General features: G+C 38.9%; 1 protein-coding gene and 1 long non-coding RNA gene across 2 annotated transcripts in view; both read right to left on the bottom strand.

The window, feature by feature from the left end:
* The window catches only part of GDA (guanine deaminase), a 62,460-nt gene extending 55,287 nt beyond the window's left edge, over positions 1-7,173 (bottom strand). The window contains exon 1 of the mRNA XM_063295129.1: positions 6,892-7,173. Coding sequence (XP_063151199.1) covers positions 6,892-7,014 — 123 coding nt within the window. The 5' untranslated portion in view covers positions 7,015-7,173. The remainder of the gene's footprint in view (positions 1-6,891) is intronic.
* LOC134491405 (uncharacterized) overlaps positions 1-11,416 on the bottom strand; it is a 771,213-nt gene that overhangs the window by 257,403 nt on the left and 502,394 nt on the right. The window lies entirely within an intron of this gene.

The following is an 11,416-nucleotide window of genomic DNA, read 5'->3' as shown; positions in this document are numbered from 1 at the left end:
TGACTGTTTTACGTTTATGTAATGGCCATCTGACTCTAGTTCACTCCTCCGCTACCTCAATCCTTACAGAGCTTTTGCATGAAATAAAGGTAAACAGATGCTGTTTGTATGTTTGGCAGTTAGAATATGGAATCCAAAACTAGACTGATTACCTTTTTTTGCCACTCTCAAACAAGAGCCATGTTTAAATGGCTTTCTTTCATATGGCATTTTGATAATAACATAGTGATCAGTCTTAAGAAAGATAACAGGAATTCCTGCTTTAGTCCATTGATGGGCCAGTCTGAAGAGTTGTTACCTCCAGAAGTGACAATACAAAAGTCACACAGATAAACCTGTTTTGTGGGCCGAGGGAGGTAAATACAGACTTCTGCTGCTCCCCTCTAATTTCAAGTATAAGATATAATAGCAATGAATTACCTAAAAATAAAAAGAACTTTCTTTTTAAGAAGTTCTCCTCTATTTACTTAGTTATTAATCATTAAATGTTGTGTACAAACCAACATCTATATATATTATCCCTTTCAACATTATCACCTATTATTCCTCTTATTTGGATTTCTTTTCTTCTTCCACTCCAGAGTTGATAGTAGATCTTCCTCTTCCTCTTCCTCCTCTTCCTCCCCCTCCCAGTGCATCTCTGAGTGGGATTGTCATAGTCTGTTTATCTTGATTCATCAGTTCAAAATACTTCACCTTGAATTCATTTGTTTCATCTATTTCAATGCAGATATGGATTTTTTCTTCCCATGTAGGCTGAATTCCAAACTGAAGAGGAATATCAGGCAATAAATTTTCCCAGATTTTCTAAGGTATTCAAAGTTTTAAATGGACATCTTTTCTGAAGAATTGCTATATCTTAAAATATTTGGACTCTGTTTCACCACAGTATGTGTTTTCCATTGTTCTGGCTTTTTGACTGATAGCTTTTTTAACATAATAAACTTAAAACTTAATAATAGTATCAGATGATTATAGTGCTTTGTTTGGTACACACATTCCATGTCCTGAGGTCTAATGTTAATCTCTAAAAATAAATCATTTAGCAATTTACTGCAAAAGATAATATATCCTGTTCTTCATGTAATTGTATAATATTTTTTTACTGATGCAATGATGGTTGGCATTCTCCAGATATAATAATTTCACTTAAGTCTTGAGATTTTCTTTTTTATTAGGTTAGCTGTAACTAAATTCCTTTTAATGACTTCAAATGCTTTATTTGCAGTATCAGCAATGATTACTATAGTAGAGAACAGCTTGGAAGTATTTTCTTGTAATAGTTTAATTACTTTTGACCAACCATTAGTTAAGTCTTTTTTTAACTCAGCAAATAGTTTGGGTAGTGCAAAAGAGGCAGATTCATTACCTTTTTTGTGCTATAAAACTTTTATTTCCATGATTGATTATTCCTCCTCTGAGTCCCCTGAAGGAAGGTATTTTTATTTTATTTTATTTTATTTTATGATGCTCAATTGCTATGTGTTTTTATTTTACATTATGTATTTTATTTGTTTTATATTTTATGTATTTTGTTTTATGTATTTTATTATAAGTCATCCAGAGCCACATATGTGAGATGAGCAACTGTATAAATCAAATAATATGGCATGTTTCTACATAAGCATCTAATTACATAACTAATACGTATATTCAGATCTTCTGATGAGCAATAAAAGTAATACTTCAGAGATGTTGAAATAAAAACTGGAAATAAAGTAACTAATGCTCTATACTAAACACAAATTTCATAACTGGAAGAAGTGAAATAAAGATAAACATATAGCACCAGATGGAAAGCAATGAAAGCAGGACTGTTGTCATGGAAGACAAGCTGCCAATACTATATTCATAACCCAGCATTTTGCAATAATTTTATTATGGAACAGTAAAGTGCAACAATGTATTTGTTATGTAAACATTTTAGAAAAAAAGCAAATACATATGGGCAACAAAGACTAGAGTTACTAAGACTAGAGTTAATAAAAACAAATTGCAAAGATTAGGCAATAGGATAAGTTCTGCTTCTTTTGTTTATCAGCAAAAGTTTGGTAAGTATTGAGTAAGGCAAAGGTTAGCTCATATATGTACTTATATACATAGAAACATAATTTGATTTTTCAAATGTTCATCCGTTGATGTATCATAGTGAACCTATTCCACTGAAAAAACTTGCATCTAATGTAAGGTCACAGAAAAATGTCTCTGATATTACAGCTGAAAGACAGTGGTCACCTTTTCGTGAACCAGTTGCATTGCAATGTACCAGCCCCCAAACTGCTGAACTTGAATGAACTGATAAGATCGCTTAAGAGGATAAATAAACTGAAACAGAAGTTAATTATGAACTACCTAAAAGGTATATGCATCGTGCAGTCAAAGGCACATCTCTGGAATGGAAAAGGTAATGGGCACTCCAGAGTAAGGATTCCAGACAAAGATATTAGCAGTAGTATGGAAGATCTCAATTTTAACAGTATCAGTCAGACTGAGAAAAAGATAGACAGGGAAAGGACATATTGGAGGGACCTAGAGAAAGCTGTGACTTATTATTCAAAAGTATTGGTTGCTACACTGATAAATACTCAGTCTAGCACATTCACTTAGCATTGTCTCCTATTCTTTTTAACAGCACTGCCAAATTAGTGTTCTCAGATTCCCACTTTTTATGGCCATTTTTATTCTTGTGAAGGCTGAGCAAGAAGAACATGAGGAAACATAGCTGTGGTCAAATAAATACCCAAATTTTAACTGAATTAAAGGAACTATAACATAGGGCTGCACAAATCTTTCAAAAAAGGTTCTTCACAACATATGAAAGATGGTGCATCGTACTCCAGCCAAGCTTGCATGGACACTGCAGAAGCTGCTCCTAGATGTCTTAAGTGTGCCTGTGTGTGGATGCACAGGGACAGCCACTGCACTTCATATATACAGAGACCAGCAGCAGCTTCCCAAAGAGCTGCATGAGCTTTGAAAAAGATGTGATTTGAAGGCACTTCTACATCTCAAAGGATTTGCATAGGCATAACTAAAACAAAATATTAATTATTTTTAAGTTTTACTATTTCTTCCACAACATCAGTGGAACATTTGTAAAAAACCCTCAGCCATGCATAAAAGAAATGGCCAGTCATTTGACAAGTAGGATATGTCAAAGTCTAACCTTCTAACAAGATTGGTTTTATTTTTTATTTATATATATATAAATAAAATATGAATTTTATTAAGTTTAAGCAAAGATAAAAGCTACAGAAAAACAAAAAAACCACAAAGAAAAAAAAAGAAAAAAACTAAAAAAAAGTGTAGAAACACAAAAGAAAATTTTCAAAATTATAAAAAGAGGTGACTTCCAACTTTTAACAGCAAGGATATACAACAATTTTCTGTAATCAATCCTTTACTCTATTTTAAATCAAAATCACATTATTTCTATAAATCATTCCATTGGTACATTATAAAAATCACTAAATACAGTTGCTCCCTCCCCTTATATTAAAAGCAAAAAAAAAGAATATATATAAACTTCCTAATCGACTTTCCCCCCAAAGATATTTCCTTCCTACTATTCTATACATTCCTGTCTACTGTAATAAAGACCAAACTAAAAAGCATATAAATTGTCTGCCATTGTATTTAATACAGCAATTTTAATAATCTTAATCATATTAAACCCAAAACCAAACACATTACTTTTTTATTATACCTTAATAATCTTAATCCAAATCATTAAAGATAAATGAAATCAGCCAAACCTTAAAAACAATCCAGATATTCTTAAACCCTTATCCCACTTCAAAATAAACCAGAGCATTTACATATCTCCACAATGCGCACAGAACTTTTTTCTCTAAAAAAATTGAACAGGCCAACTGCCCCCCTCAAAAACTCCGACTTCTCTTCAGGAGACCTCCCATACATAATAACCCCTTCTTTTCCATGGCATTCCACCAGAAGATCAGTTTCACTTATGGCTTGTAATTCGATCTCTCCCTTTAATTTCTTCAACTTGACTATCAGATCTTCATCCAACATTTCAACAGAAGTCCCAATCTCACTCTTAGAAGAAACATTTCTGTCGCTGTTAAATTCCTCAGTTTCATCCACGACATCCCCAGCCAGATGACACATTTTAGACCTCATATTTTCCACAATGTCCTGAATGCCTTGCATAAAAACTTGGTAAGAATCAGAAAGCATCTGTTTAAAATGTCGGTGAAAGTCAGAGAAAGTCTGTTTAAAATCCTCCATGTCTCAAGCAGTAGATTATACTGCTTGAGACATGTAAACTCCCTAGAAGTTTAACCAACGAAAGTAGAAAATATGAAAGAATTCTGGAATGTGTTTACACAAGTGAAAGTGAGATGTGCGGACGGTTCCCCAGAGAAAGTAGAAGCAGAAAACTGAAAGTTCAAAACAGCCGATTCAACGTGTAGGAAAATGCTAATATCTTCAAATTTAGGACAAAAATAATAACAGGGAGACATTTATTTACTCTCAATCCTCCTTAATATTTGGATAAAAAATAAAATCCAAAACTTAAAAAGATTTTTTTAAAAAAATTAATCCCAAAAATAACGATAAGCACCAAGAGAACCCACTTCTCCTTGCTGGAGAAAGCCTCTCTTAGGGTATGCACACTTAAAAGAAATATAAATTGGGCGATTTAGAAATGGGGTGGCCGTTCTTAGTGTCCCTTTAAGGCTACAGCGCAGCTTGGAAATGGTGATGTCCCAGCCTTCTGGCTGCTCTTACCAGTCAAGTGTGAATGCTGTTTGCAATCTTCTGGCTGCAAGCAGCTGTCTGGAGGACAGATGGGGTGATTCCAGGTGTTTTCCTTATTCCAAAAAAACACTCCTGGGCTTCAGGAAAAACCTGCCTGAGCCCAAAAAACTGCCGCATTGTCAGTTCTGCCCACTGAGCCTGCGGGCACAGCTGTTCAGTCCACCATGTCAGCACCAGAAGTCCCCTTCTAACAAGATTGTTGAAAGTCTAACCTTCTAGTTAAAGATTGTTTTGAAACTCTAACCTTCTAATTAAGATTGTTTCTGAGACTAGTTAAATAGATTAGTTTAAACAGATCTAAAAATATAAAAATCTGTTTAATACTCTTCTAAAAACAAGAGTGGACACCAGTCATAGCTCTCAAAGGAGCATGTTCTACAGTCTAGGAATGGAATAGGAAAAAGCCATCTGCCTGCATTTGGTGGTATCCTTCCAATAACTAGATTCACTGGAGCTTTTCAAAAACCAATATCCCCCCTTCTTTTTATACCTTTCACTCACCCTTGTCTTCATTGTTCTGTGTAGCAACCAGGTGTGGCAAAGGATAATTTTCAAAAGAGAGTGGAAGATTCAAGAACCACCAAGTATATGTTGTTGCTATGCCAAACACATTCATTTATTAGTCACTGCAGTCATGTGTTCTTTACACACATACACACATTTGAAAGTATATGAGCTTGCACAGTAATATGCTTCATTAAGCTTTTAACTGTATACTCCCCAATGAATGTGCAACATATAATTACACTTCTTGTTAAATGAGCATCTAATTAGACCAGAGTTTGCTGGCATCTAAGAATACATAGAGCCAGATGGCTAAAACAGCAAAGCCTGGAAGCTTTGCCTGATACTGCTTACCTAATGGTTGAACAAATATTGTCCTTGCAGATTTGGCTAGTGGCACCAAAAATCTGACTAGGTGAATTAGTGAAAAAAATGCACGTGAAAAACTTTCTGCAGGATTTCATACTGCAAAGTAATATTAAAAATGATGTTAATATATTATCTTGGATTAGAGCAATCTGGTGAGCTGAACAGAGAATCAGCACTGAATACCATCCTGAAACATCTAATTTTTATCTGCAGTGTTCTCAACATTTTTATAGTTCTTCATCTCCTTAGAGATAAATGGTGCAAGTTCTCAACTCTCTCAATACTAATTTATTCTTTACAACAAACACACCAATAATATCATGAGATTTTCCAGGAGAAGAGTACAGATGAGTTTTTACGTGACTGAATATAAATTAATTCCTTTGTGTTAAATATTTACATGCATACAAAATCAGAATTAAAAAAGACATCTAAAGATGACAAGTGTTTCTTTGTATATTTATACAGCAGAGTTTCTCTTGTATATTGATAAATAATGAACAGGCTCAGGAAACAACAGTATTATTTATTTCTATCATATTTTCTCCCTGTACTTTGATAATTGCCAGCATTGAAAACACTCGTTGTGACCTTTCTTAAAACAACGTTATCTTGATGAATGTTTCTGAGGTCTATCAAATCCTCTTTGTAGTTGGCATAATTTACCCACCTTCCTAAACTGCCTTTTAAAGACTAAGAGATTTTAATTTTAAGAGACTACCATGCTTTCTACATCTCTATCTTTTCATCATTTTCCCTATTTCTGTTCCGTTTAAACTGATCCCTTGGGGTGATTCTGGGAAACCAGAAAGCTAGCTCACTGCTTGGGGAATGGATTGGATGAAACCCAACTGCATTTTTCTTTTTCATACGTGTTACGTAAGTTGTGTGAATCACGACAACCACCCGCCCTTCCTCCTTCTCGCTATTCTATCTCGGGGTTTCTACAACCGCCGGGTTTTTCATGTCAGCGGGGGAAAGAACGGGTAAAAATATCACTTCACGCGTTATATAACCTTCCTGCCCTCACACTTCTCCCTCGCTCCAACACGCGGTCCCGCCGCCGCTAGCCGGTCGCGCTACCGCCTTTTCTTCCCGCAACCCCTCAGCCCTGCCTGGGCGCGCCACTCAGGGCCCCCGCGCCCAGCGCTCATCCTCCAGCGTTCGCGCGCCAGGGGCGGCAGCAGCTGGCAGCCCCGCGCTGCCTTTCCCTCCGACCTATCCCGCGCTCACCTTCCCGCTGTCCTCTACACCCAACAGGTGGCCTTGCAGGACGACCATAGGTGAGGTGCAGCTGGAGTGGACGAAGGTCCCTTTGAAAATGTGCGCCAGCGGCGCAGCCTGTGGGGAGTCCATTGCGCGCGCCTCTTGGCGGGATAGGACCAGGCGGGAGAGGGGCCGCAGCGGTGGCCGGGGAGCGTGCAGCCTGCAGTTGAAGACGGAGGCTGCTGTTGCGGTAGCTCCCAGCAGTTGGTCCCAGCGTGTCAAGAGCAGCGCCCACAGCACTGTCACTCTCTCGCCTCCCCCATTTAAGGACTCTCCTCTTTAGGGGTGTGACAACCAACTCTGGTTGCTCCCTCACCTCCACCCAGTGGAAGCTTATTTTGGCACGCCCGTCGCCTTCTCATCTCCGGAGAGTAGCAGTTGCGACTGGTTGGGAGTTACTTAGAGATGTATACAGAAAAACGAAAAACCATCCTTGATAGTAGTTGAAAGCAGGCAAGCACAGCCGCGGGCAGCCTATTGTGGCTCTGAAGGTGAAGAGGAGGAAAGGAAACAAAAAGCTGTTGATGGCCAAAATCCTTTACTAGATTCAGAACCAAACAGATAATTTTATTAGAATAATAATCCTAGTAATAATCCAATAAAAGTATCCTGAGTGTGTGGCTAACACACGACATGTACCTCTGAGTTGATGAGATGCAGGTAACATATGTTGGCATGCAAGGTAGTCTCTAATCACTGTTTTTCAAACTTGGCCACTCAATAGGCTGCTGGCTGGGGAATTCTGGGAATTGAAGTCCACACATCCTAAAGTTGCCAAGTTTGAAAAACACTGATAATCATGGTCCAGGCTCAGGACTCAAATTCTGAAAGTGAGTCTGAAGCTGAGGAGGGTGCTCCAGCTGAGCCTGTGGAATATCAGCCTCAGGAGAGAGACAGCCAGGAATCACACGAGGCTGCTCAAACACAGGCAACACCTGAGCAGCTGGAGCAGTCAGATGAGGATGCTGTAAGGCCTCCCAGCCCCCGCAGCAGACAAGTAGAACCCAGATCAGAGAAAGTCAGTTAGGCTACTTGCCAAGAAAAGGTGCAAGCAGTCTGATTTTTACAGCTGACTGTAGCCTTATTTAAGAATCAGCTTTGAGATAAGCTTCTTGCTGGAAACAATGTCTCACATCTAGCTTCTGCATGACTCTCGTGTTTGGATTTTGCTCTTGGACCAGCTGACAAACCTGATTTGGCTCTGTGGACTTCAGACTGGATTTTGACTTCTCTTCAGCGTGCTCCTGTTCTCAAGCAAACCTTGCGGGCAAGCTTTGGCTTCATTTACATGCATGTGCTTTGTTTATACTTCTCTGTTCACTGTAATTTTATCAGCTTCACAGTAAACTGATAATCACCAGGGAAACTGCTTATGCATTATGTGAGTGCAGGGCACTGACCTAGATCTAGCTTGCATGGAATTTCAGCAGCATGCTTGGGATAAAACTGGGCTTTGGCTACCCTTGTGACACACTAGCCAAAATGGGCCCAAAGTACCAGTCCCTTACCATTAGCAGGGAATGTGGCATGGGTATGACTATGTTCTAGAGAACCCAAGGGTTCTGCCAGAACTTGATGGGATTCCATGAGGGGCAAAGGAAACAGTTCAATTGAATACACAGCCTCCAGGGATGTGCATAGCAATTTTTTTAAGGTACAGAGGAAAATATGGGCCTTGTCAGCTGACATTTAGAAGCGTTGTCTCTTGGTCAGAGGTTCCAGATTGTTTTTTAACAGTTTGCATGGGCTGGAAAACTTTGAAAAGCCCTGATTTAGTCCCCACTTTACTAAAAAGCATTATGAGAAACTCTCCATTGACCAAAGCAAAGATGAATGTTAAAGTCAACCGCCCAGAGTTGCTCTTCAAGTGAGATGGGTGGGGACGAAATTCTAAATATAAATAAATAAATATCTGTGGATCCCTCTGGTGATGGCCATAGCATATGGAAGATGTGGCTTGGAACTGGAGAGGAGTAAATGATAAAGAGGATGAATTAAGACAGATGAAAGAACAGAATGTTTTATGTTGGTAAAATGAAGAGAAAGTGGAAGAATGTAATAGATTTGTTTGAAAGTAGTCTAGTCTTTTGGAGTGGAGCTGATGAAAACATGCAGGGGTATAAAGGTATAAGTTTAATGATGAATGAATAGTCTAAAATATATTTCAGAAAATGTCATCATCTAGGATGTTATAGGTGTATATGAACATAGGGGTGCATAGCTCGGATACATGCTACATTCCCGTGAGTGATGGTAATAGAAGAACAAGGAATGAGTTTTGGAAAAAGTATGCAACACTGAGAATTAATTAATGATTGATCCTGAGGAAAAAGATGTTCTGTTGGGTGACATGAATGCATGTGTGAGAACAATATGAGAGACTAAGCTATTTTGCCATTTGGAGATCCAAAATATAGGAGATGATGATTAGTGAGCATCTGCTTAGAAAATGTCTGTTTGGATTGTGTGATTTAAACATAAGTCTGCTCATGTGCCCACATGGACCAGATCCACACTTTCTGCTTTACCCCACCACCAATATGAGTGCAGTAATGGATGACATCATACTCAACTGACTCCCAGCCCATTATAAGTGTATCCCTCAGCCATATTTTGACATTTGTCTTCAAAAGTACTGAGCTATCATAAGCCCTTCTGTGTAGTTCTACCATGCTTCATTTCAATCTAACAACATCCCAGATCCAGTTAGCTAAAGTGCCCAGTATACCCAGTCCCCCTCCAATAGCTGGTTGCTGCCTTGTATTTCATCTTGCTTTATTTTCAACTGATCAGCAGCTTCCTTTCTTTTTCTTCCAGCTGACCCATTCATGGATCCAGTGAAGTGTACTGGCTATTGTGTTTTTCCCACCTCTGTTCAGACTTGTCAGTGGGTAACCTTTTGTTTGCTGACCAGCATGGATGAAGCATACCCTTCCTTTCCCACCTTCTGTCCACTGTACTAATGTACAGGTAGGCCCACTGTACAGGTACTAATGTACCTGTAGGCACATTAGAATGAAGCTACAAAGTTTCAGTTAATGGTTCTTCTTTGTTTCTATCAACAGGAACCATCAGTTCTTCATTTCTACAAAGTTTCTATGGACCTACAGTGGAAAGAAGGAGCAATACATTCCCTTTGATCTAATCATTGTAGCATCAAAGCAATGATGATACAAAAGGGGGAAAAATAAGGTTCTGTGGTAGTATCAAACAAGAGAACTTAGGAAGGAGATGGAAAAGCATCCATGTGTGCAAACATCTTGGAAAGCCAAGGGGTGGGGGGTGGGAAACAGGGACTACTGAAGAGGGAACAGTGCCTAAGAGGAAAGTCATTGGTAGATCCACCTACACAGGGGTCAGCCAGTGAGGCTTGCCTTCCCTGCACAGCTGAGAAGGGCAAGAAGTAGGGGAATGACCAGTGAGAATCTGAGATTGGTAGCCATTGTCCAGACTAGCACTTACCTGGCCCTGTTGCCAAATCTCTGAAACCCATATTGGAATTTGTTAAGTCAGCTTCAGGAACAATCAGGAGCTAAGCACCTTAGGCTGCCATGTGGAATGGCCCATAGAAAGTATGACTGATTTGATAGTTATGATGAAAGATTGTGAAAATTAGTGAAGGATACAAGGGTGATTAGAAGTTCTGACTATGTATTTATTTATTTGGCCACCCATCTCACTAATGTGACTCTGGGTAGCATACAATATAACAAGTCTTAAATAACTATTAAAACAATTAATAAAATATAAACAGGATCACAGTAGAATGCACCAAAATCTCACATACAGTGCAACCATCTTGTGGGCTGCTCACTACCATGGGATCCCCAAAAGTGAGAATTCAAGGTGCTGGTTTTGACCTTTAAAGATCAAGTTAGTTATCTTTCATCATAACTATCAAATCAGTCATGCTTTCTATGGGCCATTCCACATGGCAGCCTAAGTGTCATGTTCACTGTTTCAATGTACAGTATACATCGTAACGTTTCACATTTCACATTCGCGAAGCCTATTTCTGCATCCGCATACAAGCTGGGGATGAGTGGAAAACTGCTTTTAATTGCCCACTGGGTTCATTTCAGTACAAAGTCCTTCCTTTTAGGTTAGCAGGGGCACCCAGGGTCTTCATGCAGTTGATTAATGAAGTTTTACATGATCATTTGTTTAAAGGGGTCCTGGTTTACTTAGATGATGTTCTCATTTACACTGAAACCGAGGAGGAACACGAACGCCTCCTCAGACAGGTGTTACGCAAGCTTAGAGATGCCAAACTCTATGCCAAACTTTCCAAATGTGAATTCCACAAGACCCAACTTGACTATCTGGGCTATAGGGTGTCTGACAAGGGCATTGAAATGGACCCTGCAAAAATTCAGGTGATTTTAAGTTGGGAACGTCCCCTCACCCAGATGCAATTGCAAAGTTTCCTAGGGTTCAGTAATTGCCAATTTATCCAGGGGTTTGCTGAGATTGCCTTGCCCCTCACTGATTT

The sequence above is a fragment of the Candoia aspera genome, chromosome 2, assembly GCF_035149785.1.
Source record: "Candoia aspera isolate rCanAsp1 chromosome 2, rCanAsp1.hap2, whole genome shotgun sequence".
NCBI lineage: Eukaryota > Metazoa > Chordata > Lepidosauria > Squamata > Boidae > Candoia > Candoia aspera.
This window is presented reverse-complemented; position numbering and strand designations above follow the sequence as displayed.